The sequence below is a fragment of the Podarcis cretensis genome (assembly GCF_951804945.1).
Source record: "Podarcis cretensis genome assembly, chromosome: 9".
In the NCBI taxonomy this organism is placed as follows: domain Eukaryota; kingdom Metazoa; phylum Chordata; class Lepidosauria; order Squamata; family Lacertidae; genus Podarcis; species Podarcis cretensis.
The window spans coordinates 63,502,853-63,522,222 of NC_137178.1; the positions used below are offsets into that span (position 1 = coordinate 63,502,853).

Here is a 19,370-nt window from a genome sequence, read left to right on the forward strand (position 1 = left end):
CTTACCACCAGTCAAGCTATCGCAAATGTATAAATCAGAAGATAAGAAATGTTGGAAATGTAAAGAAGTAGAAGGTACATTTTATCATATGTGGTGGCAGTGCTAAGGTATAATTTTTTTTGGGGGGGGGAATTATACATAATGAACTGAAGAAAATGTTTAAAATAACCTTCGTTAAAAAACCAGAAGCCCTCCTATTAGGAATTATATGAAGAGAAATACAAATAAATAAAAATATTTTCATCTATTTGACTACAGCCGCACAAATATTGATAGTCCAATGCTGGAAAGAGGGGAAAATTCCCACATTTTGGGGGGCAAATTAAGTTAATGGAATATGCAGAGATGGCCAAACTAACGGGTAGACTTAGAAATCAGGATTGCTAACAAATTTAAAAATGAATGGGGAACTTTTATTGCATATATGACAAAGCATGGTATACAAGTAAATAGATCAGCAGGATTCTAAAAAACACTTGCAATACTATCATAATAGATAAAAATAGATATGAATGGATGGAAATATGATTTGGACATGCACGATTTAACCATGAAATAATGGAGGGGGTAGAGGGAAGTCGGGGGATTGGAGAAATCCCATATTTCGGTACTGTATTGAATGTACAAACATTATGCAAAATGATACAGTTGTTTAATTTGTTTATTTCTTAATGTTTATTGTTATGTTTGTTATAATGAAAACCAATAAAAATATTATTTTTATATATATATATAGAGAGAGAGAGAGAGAAAAGAAAATGAAGACTGCAAGTGTGGAGTAAGAAAGGGCTTCTGGGATACAGAATTGCAAATCACAGAGCCATTCTTTATTTCCATTGCTGTAGGCTAAGGAACAGATACTACACTTGATCTGTGGCGCTGTGGGTTAAAGCCTCAGTGCCTAGGGCTTGCCGATCGAAAGGTTGGCGGTTCGAATCCCTGCGGCGGGGTGCGCTCCCGCTGCTCGGTCCCAGCGCCTGCCAACCTAGCAGTTCGAAAGCACCTCCGGGTGCAAGTAGATAAATAGGGACCGCTTACCAGCGGGAAGGTAAACGGCGTTTCCGTGTGCGGCTCTGGCTCGCCAGATGCAGCTTTGTCACGCTGGCCACGTGACCCGGAAGTGTCTCCGGACAGCGCTGGCCCCTGGCCTCTTAAGTGAGATGGGCGCACAACCCCAGAGTCTGTCAAGACTGGCCCGTACGGGCAGGGGTACCTTTACCTTTACCTTTAGGCTAAGGAACTTCTACCCTCATGGGTTTTAAAAAAGCAGCTGTTGTTTTAATTTAGGTAATAATGCAAATGTTAAGCCTACATTGAGCAGAATGCTCCTTTGCATAAGCCATGGGTAGGCAAACTAAGGCCTGGGGGGGTGGGGTGGGGCAGATCTGGCCCAATTGCCTTCTAAATCCGGCCCATGGACGGTCCAGGAATCAGCTTGTTTTTACTTGAGTAGAATGTGTGCTTTTATTTAAAAAGCATCTCTGGGTTATTTGTGAGGCCTGCCTGGTGTTTTTACATGAGTAGAATGTGTGCTTTTATTTAAAATGCATCATTTCCCCCCTCCAAAATATAGTCTGGCCCCCCACTAGGTCTGAGGGACGGTGGACCAGCCCACGGCTGAAAAAGGTTGCTGACCCCTGCCCTAGAACATGAGTAGGCAAACTAAGGTCAGGGGGCCAGATCTGGCCCAATTGCCTTCTAAATCCAACCTGCAGACGGTCCGGGAATCAGCATGTTTTTACATGAGTAGAATGTGTCCTTTTATTTAAAACACATCTCTGGGTTATTTGTGGGGCCTGCCTGGTGTTTTTACATGAGTAGAATGTGTGTTTTTATTTAAATGCATCCCTGGGCTATTTGTGGGGCATAGGAATTCGTTCATTTCCCCTCCCCTCAAAAAAAATATAGTCCGGCCCCCCACAAGGTCTGAGGGACAGTGGACTGGCCCCCCTGCTGAAAAAGTTTGCTGACCCCTGCCCTAGAATATACTCCAGAATCCTCCATAAATGTTCCTTTGCAGAAAAAAATGGAAATCATATTCATAGAAAGGACGTTTGGAAATCTCTGGCATAACAAGGTATGGTTCTGGTAAATGGCACCAGAAGTTGCTTTCGGAAAGCTGGCTCATTCACTCAGCTTCTTGTTGTAAAGTAGGAATAGCAGCAACCAACGTCAATGTTGTTTTCCATGAGGATGAATAATGGAGTGTTATCTGCATACAACCTTTAGGATAATAGGGAATATACCGCAAATAATTTAGCTATGAGCAGGGCTGACCCAAGATATTTTGGCACTTGAGGAGAACCTCAAAATGGTGCCCCTCTCTCTGCCAGAGAAGAAGGGGTGAGTGAAGATTGACATCAGGAACAAGGGGATCTACACTGGGATCTGCTGCCTCTGTGGATCCTGCCACCTGAGGCAATTGTTTCATGGGTTGGCCGGCCCTGGCTATGAGAATTCATGTTTCTAGTTCTCCAAACTCCATTTACTACATCCTTGATGAATTAAGGGAATGGCTATCATGCCAAACTGTGGAAAATAAAAAAGCTATTAAAATTTACTCTTGCACTTGGCTGTTTTTATTGGCAGTGATAAAGGTTGAGTAGGATTTGACATCTGGTTCTCTCCATCTCCATACGGATATACAGTCGTACCTTGGAAACTGTTCGACTTCCAAAATGTTCAGAAACCAAAGCGCAGTTCTGCTTGGCTGCAGGAAGCTCCTGCAACCAATCGGAAGCCATGTCAGATGTTTGGCTTCCGAAAACCATTCGGAAACCAGAACAGTCACTTCTGGGTTTGTGGCGTTCGGGAGCCAAAACGTTCGAGAACTAAGCTGTTTGAAAACCAAGGTATGACTGTATAGAATATTTCAAGGGCAGACCCAACTTGCTATAGTGATTGTGAGTTTGGACACTGACTTCAATGGCAGGTAAGCAGTGCCCATTTACTTGTGTCTTCGGTGAATATGCCGTGACAGGTGTTCAGAGAGGGGAAAACAAGTCAACTGCGCCATCTAGCTGCAATATACAGCTGTTTACCTTTCCTCCAAAATTATTAAACCCAAACCCTCCATACGAATTAGAGAACGAAATTATAATTGTGGCCACAATAGCAAATGCATTCCAAAGGTGGAGTGTAAGCTTCTTGCCTCTACTTGGTGTGACCCACATCTTCACTATATCTCATGGCAGTAGAACTCTTGACATGTGACTTCCCCACAATTTCTTCTGCTTTCCCTCCTGTGAAGCATTGCTATCAGCCTGGTCTTAAGTCTACCAAGACCCATTTCTCTACTGTAACCCACCGTTTTGCAATCTGTAGTCCAGGAACGTTTGCAGTGGTTCCATTTGCGAGTTGCGAAGTTCACATCAATTCTCTGGTGGCCTTAGCCAAGCCACCACGTGTTGTTGGCATCCGTCTGTCTCGAAAGACAATGGAGTGTGCCTCCGGGGGTGAAGTCAAACCTCTGTGTTGGCAGCACTGAAGTGCTATCTCCAGGGTGCAAGCCTGGGCAGTGTCTATGGGAGACCTGGGCCGCCCAGGTGACAAGACCTCTTGGCCTACAAGGAGGCATACAAACAAGACACTATCCAACTGTCTTAGGGACTCCACTCGGGACCTGTGTAGTCTTTTCTTCAGCAATGACAAACCTAGACAGCATCTTAAAAAGCAGAGACATCACCTTGCCAACAAAGGCCTATATAGTTAAAGCTATAGTTTTCCCAGTAATGATGTATGGAAGTGAGAGCTGGACCATAAAGAAGGCTGATCGCCGAAGCATTGATGCTTTTGAATTACGGTGCTGGAGGAGACTCTTGAGAGTCCCATGGACTGCAAGAAGATGAAACGCATCCATTCTGAAGGATATCAGCCCTGAGTGCTCACTGGAAGGACAGATCGTGAAGCTGAGGCTGCAATACTTTGTCCACCTCATGAGAAGAGAAGACTCCCTGGAAAAGACCCTGATGTTGGGAAAGATGGAGGGCACAAGGAGAAGGGGACGACAGAGGACGAGATGGTTGGATAGTGTTCTCGGAGCTACCAGCATGAGTTTGACCAAACTGCAGGAGGCAGTGGAAGACAGGAGTGCCATGGGGTCAAGAAGAGTCGGACACGACTAAATGACTAAACAACAACAACAACAAAACTTGCTTATATTGTAACTTTGCTGTCCATAGCAGCATTTTTATATATTCCGTCACTCCTGTTTCCTATAATAAACAAGCTTTCTTTGCACAAGAGCTTCTTGTGGGCATAGATTAACACACATCCATAACAAACACAAGCCATAACTCCAGCAAAAGATCCTCAACCTCTCAGCACTGTGTATATGAACATACAATAGTGCTCGCTGTGTACATGCGAGTCCAGGTACACACTCATAACAGACTTTCTGAAAGTAATTACCGCTCACTCATCGAAGCAGGGGGCAGGGTTTGCGACCGTGAGTGGGCTTCCCATGCCAGGATGACACCCCCCTTCAGTTGCTGGCTGTTGCTCCACCCCCTCCTCAGCTACTCAATTGGCGGCCAGCTGGGGGGAGGAGCAAAGACCAAATACTGCTGGGCTCCAGCTGACCATCTCTCCATTCGGTCTCTGGAGCATCACACACCCACCCCTTCTGAAGGATATCAGCCCTGAGTGCTCACTGGAAGGACAGATCGTGAAGCTGAGGCTGCAATACTTTGTCCACCTCATGAGAAGAGAAGACTCCCTGGAAAAGACCCTGATGTTGGGAAAGATGGAGGGCACAAGGAGAAGGGGACGACAGAGGACGAGATGGTTGGACAGTGTTCTCAAAGCTACCAGCATGAGTTTGACCAAATTGCGGGAAGCAGTGGAAGACAGGCATGCCTGGCGTGCTCTGGTCCATGGGGTCATGAAGAGTCGGACACGACTAAACAAGTCTTTCCTTCTCCTGAAGATATACAACAAGGTAGCAGAAGTTTAGGATCAGCGTTTTCCTTTTCCAAGAAGGGCTACCTTCCCAGGTTGATGAGCCCCATCTGCCCCTCATTTCCCTCTACACCATGTGCAGAAACCACATTTTTGACTGTTGGACCCACTATTGGCCATGTCTGTTCAATCTGTTGGAGCCTGTCTTTGCATGCAGAGGAAGCATGTAACTCATTGAGGGTTTGAGACCCACTGGCTACCCTTACCTGGTTTAGCCAACCAGTTGAAACTGTTCCTGTGGTGCAGCCACTGTTGTACACCAACAGCTTCTAAGAGCCACAGGTGAGATCTGACTGCAAGGTGCAGACCAAAGGTGGACTAACTATCCCAGAAGAAGCACGATGTGTCCCCCACCAGAGGCACTAACTCTCCCCTAACACCCCCAAGTCACAACTAGCTCTTGTTAATATGGGCACAACAGCACAAGGCTTTCTTACAGGGTATTTTCGTGACTCCATATGTGAAATGCTTTGAAAAGTTAAGGAAAAGGCTTGCTGTACAAAAACCATGTATTGCTATTATATTTGCAACATGTCCAGCCAGGTATATATGATTTCCAGAGGGATCTTTATCAGGGAACAGCTGATCATTTTACAGTCATACCTCGGGTTGAAGTAGCTTCGGGATAAGTATTCTCAGGTTGTGCGCTGCGGCGACCCGGAAGTAACGGAGCGCATTACTTCCGGGTTTTGCTGCTCGCGCGTGCTCAGACGGTAGAAATGACGTCATGCGCATGCGCGGTGAATTGTGACCTGTGCACGCGCAGACACAGGTTGCGTTTGCTTCTGGATGCGAATGGGGCTCTGGAACAGATCCCGTTCGCATTCAGAGGTACCACTGTAGTGTAATACACAGTGGGCAGATTCATCCTTCCACTGCAATCCTTAAGTGAAGTACTTTCTTTCCATAGGAGGAACTGGCGGCCATTAATTTATCTCGGAAAAGTAATGTAGCTAGATCAGGAAGAATAAAAGTTGCATAGTCCATGAGGCGGGGGCTTAGCTTCACCTTAACCTTGAACCAGTGTTCCAGGTTTTTAAGAGGAGCAATCTACAATCTACAATCCTCCATCTACAATCTAACCAGCTGTCATGTTCTCTGTCTTATAGAACTCACTGAGTATCATTCGGAACTGTGCTCCTCAGCCGTCTGAAAATCCTTCCATTTGATTTCACACCTTACCATGATTTTAGCAAGTTACAAAACCTTGGGAATGGGATTTTATTCAGACTAAGTGATGATTACTGCTCGTTGCCACTGGTCAGCAAAGCTTTGGGACACTGGCAGAGAACTTTGAAATTCCATTTGCACTGTGCTACTCATCTGGACTGACACCAGGAGGAAATTTGCTTTTTCGAAATAAAAAATCCCGCCCTAGTTTCATTATGTAGTTTATATTTATTCATACAAACAATGCATACACAAGACTGTATATTGTTTGAAGACAGCAATAGATTTCTAATTTAAACAACTCTGTAACAAAATTTAACTAAATTTAACATTTATGAAAATATAAATCTCTGATTGGGTAGTTCTTCCCCAACGATACAAAGTTTACATAAAAACATTCAATATGATCTATTGGTTGCAAACAAGTTAGGAAAATCATTCAAGTCACTTGATATATATATATATACTAGATTGGCTTTTACATAGAATAGTCACACACTGCAGTTATTCCCTAGTTTAGGTATTTGTTTCCTGGAAATTTGGTCACTAAGACTCAAAACAGAAGTGATAGTGGCAGACCCATCTGTTTCAACTCGGGTCTGTCCCAAACATGCATAAAGCGTGGCTTGCGCGTGTCCAAATTTTAAAGCCAACGGGTATATTATCGGGGATGCACCTATAGTTAACCTCTTTTGCCAAAGGTGTTTGTATCTTGACTGGTATTAAGGGCCCAGTTAAGGGAAAGAATTGACACTGGAGAAATAGTTGTTGGGAGCAAAGGTTTAGCACCTCCACTCCTGAAACCTTTCCCCTTTTTTAATAAATGAAAAAATCAAGCCACTTTCCGCCACTTTATATGTAATTAGGGCAGACTCCAGCCTAAACAAACAGGTACCCTACTCTCGAGTAGTGACAGAGTTCAGTTTTCAACATCTAAGAATACAAGCAAATCGGTTTCATTCACATCCTTTGAAACGTGTGCCAAGGACATGCCACATTTAAGATAAGCAGTAAGGAAAACAAACCTCTCACCATTCCACAGCTCCATTAAACTGCCTACAACAGACACCCCGATCCTAAATTCTTGGCTCCATTGATCTGCTGCTTACACCAACTCAATGCCCCTGTAATGCTAACTCTGTGTTTCAGTTTGCTGAACATTGTGCTGGTGTTCTTGCTTATCATATAAGCACTTGCAGCAAAATCGTTGGGCTGGTTCTCACTTGCATGTCTGACCCTGCATCACTTGACAATTCAGCACTTGATGAAACTCGGTGGAATGTGTGAAGTATCTGGATTGAAAAATACTGAGTTTGAGTTGTCGTCGAGTGGGAGACACGAATGGTCTGCCTGTGACGAATCTGTGGTTGTGGTCAATTAGTGACACAAATCCTGGTGAGTCTCAGCTCCCAGGGCTGGGTTATTTGAAATTTAGAGATGGATATTCTACTGCAAAATGCTGCCTGGCAGGAATGGCTCATGCGTGCGTTATTTAGCTCTCTCGCTTTAAAATACATACGAGCTGTGATTAGGCCTGGATGAGGCCCCCACTCTCACACACAAGCACACACACAAGCCATTCAGGCTTAGGCAGCTCATGTAGTTTGCATCTCCCATGAGAAGTGTGAAAAATTGGCCACTACATTCCAAGTACCGTATTTTTTGCTCTCTAAGACGCACCAGACCATAAGACGCACCTAGTTTTTGAAGGAGAAAAACAAGAAAAAAAAAATTCTGAATCTCAGAAGCCAGAACAACAAAAGGGATCGCTGTGCAGCGAAAGCAGCGGTCCCTCTTGCTGTTCTGGCTTCTGGGATAGCTGTGCAGCCTGCATTTGCTCCATAAGACGCACACACATTTCCCCTTACTTTTTAGGAGGGAAAAAGTGAGTCTTATAGAGCAAAAAATGCAGTACTTTCCCCTTAATAGAGCTGTGGATTGGGGCGTCAGAATGTATGTAGCTTGTTTCTGGGTTCAACTGAGTGAGCCAAGCAATCAGAAATAAAGAAGGGTATCCCACAACTTCTGCCTTGAAATTGATACAGTTCTATAAAAAGGCCATGAACAGTCCTACAGCAGGAAGTGAAGAGGCATAAATACTGTATACAGAAGTAAGAAATTCATTAGAAAGTCGAACAGGAAAGACCCCTTTGGGGCAGCCAGAATCTCCCCCCCCCAGCACATACAGAAGCGTAATGTTAGTCCCAGAGTATTTGGTCATCTGATCTGTGTTTCACACAGGGAAGAACAGGAATGATAGTAAGGCAAACACTACGAGAATCAAGAGCGACACACACAGCATTTCTGAATGCTTCCTGTTCAGACTTCTGCAAGGAGTGGAATATTTGGGACAACAGAACTAATGATACCATTTTTTTTACAACAAAAGATATAATGGAACAGGGTGGGTGGGTTTGACTCTTAATGCCCTTTTTCATTGAAAATGTTATTTTATACACAGTACTAAAATACAGTGTGAAAGAGACAGAAAACAACACTATTTCAGGAGTTAAGTTCCTTTCTTACATGATCTAGCAGTTCCTATGATTTGTAATAGAAAAACTTGAATAGAAGTCCAAACGTAGAAATTTTGTAACTTTCAGTTTGTTATTATGACTGATTTATTGTGTCACATGTGCCTATCTTTGATTTGTAGGTTATCAGGGTTGTAGCCAACCAAAGTTGTACTCAGAGCAGACCCACTGAAATTAATGGACCTACGTCCATTAGTTTTAATGGGTTTACTGTGTGTTTTACTAGTACTAGACACAATGCTCAGCTTCTCTATTCTTTCTGCACAATGGGCGCAATCCAAGCAAAGTGAAGTCTCACTGATTTTAGTGGCAGCGATTCCTATGAAGCATTTGACCCGAATGAAATCTGCAAGACCCTGGAGTTCTGTTTACTGACCGAATTGTGCTTGCCCCCATTTCCCCCCATAATACAAATAGCTACTACTTCAAAAGCTTACAGAATGCATCCGGACTGACATGTGACATTGTCATTTGCACCATCAGAAGGATAATTTTTTTTTTTTTTTTTGCACGTGATAGTAATTCGAAGTAGCCAGAGATTTAGGCTTATGCCCACCTGGATTTTAAAATTTTTGAACCAACTCATTCCAATATGAAATGTAGTTTCATTTCTTGTTAGAAAGCTTTACAACATTTTCTTCCTCCAACATTTTAGGTTGGCATAATAAATGATATTGCTAGAAATTTTCACTCAAAGCATTGCAGGAAGCCTTATATTTGAATACTGTATTTCTTTCTAAACTCTGCAGCCACTAATTAAACTTGCTTTAAATTTGCTCTTTCCTGATTTGTTGGTAGTAAATATAAATGGGATAAGCAGAGATTTGTTGAACTAGTTTCTTGTTAATTTATGATCAATTGTCAGGGGTGAACCCGTGGCTTCTGCAATCTATGGCAGAGCACACTTTGTCATAACAATAGTTGTGTTTTTTGGTTGGAGTTGCCTCACCTGCCTCGGGGTCTGTCACTGTGATGGGACTGTCTCTTGCAAATACCTCTGTAGACTCCCTCCATATACAGTCTGCTGTCACCTTGAAATTATAATTGTGACACTTCGGTCTAATCACTTGTGTTGCATTGCTGAAAATCTGTCGGCTATTTGAAGTAGCAATTTTAATTTTCAGCGCTGCATCCACTCGATCCACTACAGTGTAAGTGCCTATGCTTCCATCATCAAAACCTACAATGATGTTCAAATGCCTCTGGGAAAGAGCAAGGAAAGTTGGTGTTTTGTAAAGGGAGCAAGCACCAATGTTTTTGCCATCTGCTAGTCTCATTACAATCAAGATAGAGATTGCACCATTATCATCATCCTCTTCACCAGTGCGAAAACAAATGTATACAAGGTAGCGGCCGTCCCGAGACAGCTTCTGCCTCCAGATGATACCGGAAGCGTGGACAACACGAAGTTTGCCACTGTGAAGATCAAGGACGTTGATATTCTCATCGCCGCGGGATATGATGCCCAGTTTTCCGTTGGGTGATATTTCAAAATCTTCCAAAGTCTTCAAGAAAGTGTTGGGCAGTTGCACACGTCTACAAATTACTTCTTCAGTAAGACTCCAGATGTTTACAGTTTCAGTAGATGTTATGAAGACTACAATATCAGGGCAATCTGGGATCAGTTTAATATCGACGATGGCAATGCCATCATCGCAACAGAACTTCTTGGTTATACTCCCTGTCCACAAACTCACTGCCAAGACTTTATTTTTTGTCATACCAACGACAAATGTGTTAGCTGTAGTTATAAATGCATTCTGTAAGGCTACAAGAATATTGCAAACTCTGTGGCCTGTTGCCAGTCTCCAAACCCTTGATGCATTTTGCTCACAGAGGGAGACGACAAACTGATCGTTGTGTGTTATCAAGAGCTGACATATCTTTTGTCCGTTGATACGGAACAGATTTTCACCCGAACCAGTGTGCCATACATACTGACTGCATTTATCATCAGACGTAATCATCAAATCACCAGTGGAAGTCAGCACGCAGTTTTCAACAATGCTTTCATGCTTAAACACAGCTTCAATGAACCCCGTGCCAAAATTCCACTTATGTATAGTTTCAGACCCATCGAGTGTATAAATCACTTCACCCCGAGCAGACAAGACCAATCTTTGGATTGGCTTGCCTGTTTTGTCAATGTTGGACATAGCAGTTATGATATCTATATCCCATATAGAAAGGACACCACTGGTAGATAAGGATAGCAGCATGTTATGATGGTTGGATTTAATTAATCTGACTATGTTTCCTGAGATTTCTTGTAAGCTGGCCATGCACTGCCCTGTGTCTCTCCTCCAAACAAAAATGGCAGAGGTATTTTCAATAGAAGCAACAATACAGTCACCATTTTTGGACAGTACAGCTGATACAAATCGCTCGTTATGTTTCGCTCTAAACTTTTCAACTATTTTCCACATGGCCGTGTCAAGAAGTTCTATATTGAGGGCCTTACATATTAAAATTGCACTTTGATCGTCAGCCAATTCAAAGCTGACAAAGTCGCTGTCCCCTCTCTTGCAATCAAAGTCATCTGTTAGTTGGGGGTTGGCGACATCCTCCGTGTTCCAAATGGAAAGACCACCTTCGCTGTCCACCATCACCATTTCTTGAGCTGTATCTAGGACAAGAAGGAACTTGACAAAGCCACCGGAAAACTCAGAGGTCACACTGGCCAGCTTGTCTCCGCTACCTAAATGGAATATAGATGCAGTATTCAAGTACTGTCCGCAGAAAGCATACATTCCATCTGGGGAACACTGGACACAAGTCACTTCATACCAGCAATGGAACTGATAAAGTGGCCAGCCATAGAGTAGATCTATCACGGTGACATCTTTGCTAGCTTCCAGCCAAGACAGTGCATGGTTTACTGACAATGTAAATCCATTTATAAAACTAGAACCTACACCAATCCCACCGTGTTTTGATCCCTTAATCTCTACCTCAGACAGAAGGCAGGAATTTAGGTTGTCATAAATCAAGAGAGTGTTCTTTGTTGTGGCCACCACAAGGTATTTTTCATCACTTGTAAGCTTCATGCCCAATATCACTGACTGAGCTGTTGTAATTTGCCTCAGTAGCTGGCGGGTCTCTACATCCCAGGTACTGATGGAGCCGTTTTCTAGAGCCACAATGACCGTATTTGGATTAAAAGTGGGCAGGATTTCTGTCACTTGAGTGCAACTGGAGGACAAAGGCAATCTCTCGGGGCTGTAAGTCACATCCATAGAGGAATGCAATGGAACAATGGAGCAATATTTAGGGCCATCTTTGTCACATTCCAGAAGAAGCTGCCTCAGTTTCGGCAAGGAGCTTGCAACTGGGAGAAGCCTCTGTTGCAATTCAGCTGAGAGAGTGCCTGGGTATTTCATCACTTTGTATTTTATAGCACGGAGCGTGGTTGCAAGGAACTTCAGCTCTTTTTCCTGCGAGTAGTTATAGGCCAACTCCACATCAGAGAGGGCTTTGTCAAACTGCCCAATTTTGATCATGGTGTACAGCCAGCTGAAGTTCATAATGACACCATACAACATGTCATCTGTTTTCCCACATCGTGTGAGGTGGTGCAGAAGCTCTGTCATTTTCCTGTGGTTGACAAAAAAGATGTCAGGCTCCAAAGGGTTGCACTGGAATACCCAAGGCTGATCAGGTGACTGCCTATCGAAATTTGGCTGGTCCATGATGTGCCTCTCGTCATCATTCATGCTCCGACTGTCGCTGTCAAGGCAACCATTCAGATATTGATCTTCACTGTAAAGAGATTTCCTTCTGCCTCCTGACCAAACACCCAGAAAATACTCTGCCATCACGGTATGCATTTCGTGAATGTCTTCTTCGTTGTGAAGATACATCTTTTGGGCTATAAGTTGCAGGTGCCTGTTTGCCCAAACTAGTAGCGTAACGTTTTTTACTTGCCTTTCTATCAGGTATCCCGTTAGTCCCTCTTTCAGCTTTGCAATGTAGATGTAAGGTACCCTCAGAGGGTTGTGTTGCCTGATGCTTTCATTTAATTCAAACATAACTGTGTTGTCAAGTGCTAAAATGTCTTCCAGTTCCATTTCACTCAAACCAGATTTTGCCATGGTGATGTAGCCAAGGGCTCGGGACAAAAGCCTTGGCCCACAGCTGGTCTCTAGAGACCAGAACATCTGCTCTATGCTATCGTGAACAGTAACACAGAGAGAAGACTCATCAACATCCTTGTGAGATCTCCAGTTTCGGACTTCTCGGAAGGTTAGATTTACAAACATGGGCAGTGTGCATTTGGAAAAAGCTTCGTTGACATAAATTTGTTGGCCTGATGTTACTTTTCTCTTGACTTGGAGCAGCTGCTGCTTGAGAACTTGACTACACATCTTCCTGTCCCTAGGAGTCAACTCAATATAGTTATCATCGTCGTGTATAAGGCACCTCAGTTTTTGCAGTATTCCATGTTTGTTCGGCAGTGTTGACAAAATAATTCGGACCGAACGGGGCAGATGAACAGGGAGCCACCATAACTTTCTAGCATCATCGTTATCCGAAAGCTGCTCTAGAGCATCAAATATCAGAACCAGAGGTCTATGAAATGAAGACTCATTCAAAAGGTTTATAAACAAGTCCCGAAGGTCGTGGATTTTTTTGGGGTAGCTTTGTACGAGGCATCGGTAGTTAATTGCTAACTGCTCACAAATACTTTGAAGGAGGTTCCTAAGATCTGTACTCATCTCTGTGGATCCCAAAAACCTTATAACTACCACAGGGTCAGATTCTGGTCCCATTTCTTCCTTTAGCCAAGCATAAGCCTACAAATGCAGAAGTATAAATAGATTAATATGTGGACTAGCAGAGCTAATGCAAATCAAACAATAAAGAAAGAACAATAACAATGTGACAGACATAAAGCAGTTCTACTCTGCTTTATGAACAAATATTAAGTAGTACAGATTTAAGGGTAATATCCAACTAAATCATATTCATCCAGTGATGTCAATGACTAACTTTCGCCCATTGATTCAAATGGATCTATTCTGAGTATGACTTAGTTAGGTAATTATTATTATTATTATTATTATTATTATTATTATTATTATTATTTATACCCTGCTCATCTGACTGGATTTCCCCAGCAACTCTGGGCGGCTTCCAACAGAGGACTAAAAACAGATTTAAAACTTCAAACATTAAAAACTTCCCTAAACAGGGCTGCCTTCAGATGTCTTCTAAAAGTCAGCTAGTTGTTTATTTCCTTGGCATCTGATGGGAGAGTGTTCCACAGGGCGGGCGCCACTACCAAGAAGGCCCTCTGCCTGGTTCCCTGTAACCTCACTTCTCACAGTGAGGGAACTGCCAGAAGGCCCTTGGAGCTAGACCTCAGTGTCTGGGGTGAACGATGGCTGTGGAGACGCTCCACCCTTAGGTTGCAATCCTAACCCCATTTGCCTGGGAGTGAGCCTCAGTGAATTTAGTAGGACTTACTTTTGAGTCAAGGTGTGCTGTTAAGTCTGTTTTGGGGTTTTCCACTCTACTATGGAAGTAGATGCTACACAGCTAACTACCAGGTAGGTTGTGGCTCTGTCCCTAGTACTTAAACTTTGTTAGCACCTTCTTACTTTCCCTACCGATAACTTTGGAAGCCATAACCCACCATTTGGCTGGCCCACTGAGCAGGTGAACAAAGTTGGGTGCTGGAGACTGCAAACATGAGTATTATTCTATTCTGTGATATTCAAATGAGCGACAGGAATATTGCAAGGGATATTATTTAAGTCTGCAGGTCGCTATTGCTAATTAATTACATCATGTGGCTTTCTCTTTTATTCTCTCTCTTTTTAATAAATGGAAAAATCAGAGATGTACTAATTTTTTTCTGGACATTCTATACAAGACCTTTGTATGAATTCATGTTTGGCCAGTGTAAATTGTGACAACTAAGCAGGATCTTAGGGCTTCAACGACTGGCAGGTTCTACACGGATCCTACTGAAGTAGTCATGTTGGAAATAGTGGGTTGGATCCATTTACTCATGCAGATAGATATAATTTTTAGGAAAGATAACCAAATGGTGGTAGACCATTATAGAGTTAAAGTACGTGGTTATTTCTGGGGTGGAAGACCCACCTTCCTCAAATTTCACATTATAAAAAATGGGGAAAATATCCTTATGTGCTACAAAATGATTTCCATAAAGCCTTGACTTTACTATATTGTGCAAGGTTATTTAGGTCAGGAAAGCTGAGAATGAAAATCACTTTGTGGTGCTACTTCCACCACACAATTGACTGGCATTTACTTTTTAACAGTATTTACAGGTTGCCCTGTGGCAAAAACACCTGGCTTGAGAGCAGTACATGTGAAAAGGATCTAGGAGTCTTGGCTGACCACAAACTTGACATGAGCCAACAATGTGACGTGGCAGCTAAAAAAGCCAATGCAATTCTGGGCTGCATCAATAGGAGTATTGCATTTAGATCAAGGGAAGTAATAGTGCCACTGTATTCTGCTCTGGTCAGACCTCACCTGGAGTACTGTGTCCAGTTCTGGGCACCACAGTTCAAGAAGGACACTGACAAACTGGAACGTGTCCAGAGGAGGGCAACTAAAATGGTCAAAGGCCTGGAAATGATGCCTTATGAAGAACGGCTAAGGGAGCTGGGCATGTTTAGCCTGGAGAAGAGGAGGTTAAGGGGTGATATGATAGCCATGTTCAAATATATAAAAGGATGTCACATAGAGGAGGGAGAAAGGTTGTTTTCTGCTGCTCCAGAGAAGTGGACACGGAGCAATGGTTCCAAACTACAAGAAAGAAGATTCCACCTAAACATTAGGAAGAACTTCCTGACAGTAAGAGCTGTTCGACAGTGGAATTTGCTGCCAAGGAGTGTGGTGGAGTCTCCTTCTTTGGAGGTCTTTAAGCAGAGGCTTGACAACCATATGTCAGGAGTGCTCTGATGGTGTTTCCTGCTTGGCAGGGGGTTGGACTCGATGGCCCTTGTGGTCTCTTCCAACTCTATGATTCTATGAAAAAATCCCCAAAACTCTTAGGGTGGTAGCTCATAAGAAGAAATAAAACCATTTAGAATTAAACAACAATAAATCTAAAGATCCAATACAGATAAAAACATTATGTTTTTACCTATATATTTTCCCTGAAACACTCCCCGCCCCCAATGCTAACCATTCCACCAGAATGATTCCAGGAGCCAGTCCACAGTGGCAAATGTTGCATGGGAACCAGTCCCCTATCACTGTTATATACGGCAAGTCATTAAAAGTGCTGCTAACAATTCAAGAGCAGTATTGTTTGCAATGGAAGTGTAATTCTTGCATATTTGATGAAGTGAGTGTATGGCTGCCTAGCTGAATTTTATTTTTTCTTATCTTCACAGTGCTGTGGCTTGAGCAGGTGCTCAGTTCAACAGCGGAGGAAGTCTATACATGCATCTCCCTCAAAAGAAACTGATGGATCACAGCATGCCAGCAATTTTAATGCCTGCAATAGAAAATCAGGGCGGTTTCTCAGTGATGAGAAAAATAATGGCCCATAGGTTTTCCGGAAAAACAATTTCAATGAAAGCCATGGTGGACAGTTGGATATTCCTAGGTAAATGTTCAGTTCACAAATGGCAATGTTAAGGCATAAGAAGCCAGCATATTAATTTATGTGAACTGACTGGGGGTCCTAGAACATGCTCAAGAATTTTCTGTGCCAGATGAGCACATACTCAGGGGTTTCTTGGTGCAGAAAGAATAGTATTAAAAGAAGGGCAATTTGCCAAACTGCTGGATATTATATATGGGATGAAATGTACCCCTTCTTCAAAAAGATGTAAAGAAAGCAAATATGTCTTTACAAAACATACTTTTATTTTTTAGCAAAATGAAGAATGTGGTCACTAAAATAATCAACCCACCCTCAGAACTTCAGAGCATAGGAAAAAGAGGGTGTGTTGACGAATTTATGCAGTTGCAATTTTTGTACCAAGCTGCTCTAAGAATAGGACAACACAGTGGGAAGTCTTTAGGAGCATCTATCATGATAGCTTGTCATAAAAATATGGGTTAATAGATGTACTCAAATTAAAACATAGTAATTTTGCAGTTAAATTTACAGCAGCAAAATAAATACACATAGGTGTTTGCGTGTGTTTTACCTTCTTTGCCACTTCCGCTAATAAAAATGTTTTTCCAGTGCATGGTCCTCCATATATGACAAGAGGGTTAATGTGGCCCATTTTCCTAGGGAGAATGTATTTGTGCATAATATTCCTAGCATCACATCTGTACTCATAGAATGATGAGTAGGTTCTACATAGTGAGGAATGTTGAAGGACTTCATCATACAGCCAGTCTGTCTCTATGTCAAAATTCTGTTGCACGGTTGCCTGGATTATATCCACCATGTCTTCATAGAACTGTTTGCCAAGCCCTTCGATATAGTGGTTCTCTACTTCTTGGGTGTAACCATGTTTGATGTCACAATGAGTGACAGAGGTGTAGACTCTCAAATTTGATGAAGCAACAATGGTAGGAACAAATTCATCCCTGAGTTTGATGAGTTTCTCCAGCGCTTCCGGGTCCCGCAGAAACTTTCCACCCGTATGAAACACGTCCATGTATTTCTCCATCTCTGGAACTTTAACAAAACGTTCTATGTTTGCAATCTTCCGAATGTAGCAAACACACTTCTTCAGGAAAGCTGGGGTTTGTTTTCCTAAGGCGAAATCAAATTCATCTTCGATAGCTGGGAGGGGAACAAAAGCGCAAAGAGGAAATCTAAAGTCCATGCAAAACAGAATGAAAAGTGCTCTGTCGCATTCAACACTGAAGCAGACTACCTAAGCTTTTTCCAACCCTTCCCTTATATTCTGTTGCTGGTGACAAGGTTCCAGAAGGGAGGAATTGATGTACTTTGTAGTCTCTGCATTGCCTTCTCTGTCTCTTGGTTGCTCAGCGCCATGACCAAGAGACAGAAGCTAGGCATGGTCATAGTCAATTAATAATTACACACAATTAAGGGACATGGGTGGCGCTGTGGGTTAAACCACAGAGCCTAGGACTTGCCAATCAGAAGGTCGGCGGTTCGAATCCCTGCGATGGGGTGAGCTCCTGTTGCTCGGTCCCTGCTCCTGCCAACCTAGCAGTTCGAAAGCACGTCAAAGTGCAAGTAGATAAATAGGTACCGCTCCAGCGGGAAGGTAAACGGCGTTTCCGTGCGCTGCTCTGGTCTGCCAGATGTGGTTGACCACATGACCTGGAAGCTGTACACCGGCTCCCTTGGCCAGTAAAGCAAGATGAGCGCCACAACCCCAGAGTAGGCTACGACTGGACCTGATGGTCAGGGGTCCCTTTACTTTTATTACAATCAAAATAAAAGGAAAATGTTTCCTTTTTTGCATGTGCATGATCACAGAAATATATGTATGACCATCTGTACACTGCATGCCCGAATTCAATGTTTACCAGAGGAAAGATATCTCTTTGCTTGACTGTGTTTCATTTTCCCCTTTTCATAAAGCATCTTCACAGCTGTCTTAATCATCATCTTAATCTCTTCTGATATCTCCTGCCATTTGCTGTCACTGACAGGGTTCGTAGATGCTTCCATCTTTAAAACAACAACAAAAACAAATAGTTAATTAAAGCTGTACATGCCAGCATCAATTTCTTCATCAACCACCAGGGTTGCATTTAAGAGATCGGGCAACAATAGCTAAAATAACATAGCAAAGACGAAGTTCCCCCATAGTCAAACATTTCTCCTTTTCCCTTATTTCCAGGAATGCCTGGAATAGATGGGGCTTACACCATGAAGGTTAGGTAATAAGGAGTATAACACCTACTGAAAATAAGGAAAGTCTCATTACAGAGCTGCCCTACACATCCATATCCCTAACAAAATTACTGCAACATCAAGTGACAAATTGAATGTTATAATTGGATATCAGATACTCTAGAGAGAACTGTGATATAATATTTCAGGCAGAACTTTCATGCTGCTTCATGTCACCCGATATGCAGTGCATTTCAGTGGAGTCAGTTCATACATTTAGCTGCTGTTTATCAAAGCTGAGTCTACACACACTTCCAGTTCAGAATTCTAGTTCAGCATGAGGTGAAAGGGGTAACAGTACCACTTCTGCCTACACACATTGAAGACTCTCTCACATTAAAAAATTACAGAAAATAAAGGCTAACAAAGCACTGGGAAATGTTCTAGGTTAGCCCATTCCCTGCTGTGGGAGTTTTCTGTTTTCAGAAAAGCAATGCAAATTTCTCCCTCAGTCGCCTTGAGTTTGAAGTGGCCCTGTCTATTCTGCTGCACATGTAGATCAATCAATGTACAGAAACTGAGTTATGTACATGCAAATTTGAGCAAGACTTATGATTAGAGAGTGATAGTTGTGTGAGGCTTAACAGCACACAATAAATTACTACCACGTATTATCATACAATTGCACAATAACACTGTTTTAATGGAAGGAGTGAAAACCCAGTCTTCTATCTCGCACATTAAAATCAACATTGCATAAAAACTCTGGCTAGTTTATGTCTCTAATGTCATATAGTGTTATTCAAAATACATCTACATTCAGCACAGACTTCAAGCGGGATTGCAAGGTGTAATGGTTCTAGGGGTTGCTCATGCATAAGTCGTCGCCACACCTGGCTGAGTTACCTGGGTGAACCCTATTCTGTCCGGACAGCCACTCACCCGTG

The 19,370-nt window shown here is 42.7% G+C and overlaps 1 protein-coding gene and 1 long non-coding RNA gene across 3 annotated transcripts in view; one reads left to right on the forward strand and one right to left on the reverse strand.

The window, feature by feature from the left end:
• The first annotated feature begins 5,976 nt into the window (after window positions 1–5,976).
• The window catches only part of LOC307223681, a 64,172-nt gene continuing 50,778 nt past the window's right edge, over window positions 5,977–19,370 (forward strand). The window contains exons 1-2 of the long non-coding RNA XR_013842191.1: window positions 5,977–5,991; window positions 6,046–7,779. This is a non-coding gene — a long non-coding RNA (uncharacterized lncRNA). The remainder of the gene's footprint in view (window positions 5,992–6,045; window positions 7,780–19,370) is intronic.
• The window catches only part of NWD2 (NACHT and WD repeat domain containing 2), a 70,259-nt gene continuing 58,938 nt past the window's right edge, over window positions 8,050–19,370 (reverse strand). For both annotated transcript variants that reach the window (XM_079989588.1, XM_079989589.1), the window contains 3 exons: window positions 18,114–18,258; window positions 16,805–17,394; window positions 8,050–13,456 (listed from right to left, as the gene is read on the reverse strand). In XM_079989588.1, the coding sequence (XP_079845714.1) occupies window positions 9,518–13,456; window positions 16,805–17,394; window positions 18,114–18,258 (4,674 nt within the window). In that variant the 3' untranslated portion in view covers window positions 8,050–9,517. The remainder of the gene's footprint in view (window positions 13,457–16,804; window positions 17,395–18,113; window positions 18,259–19,370) is intronic.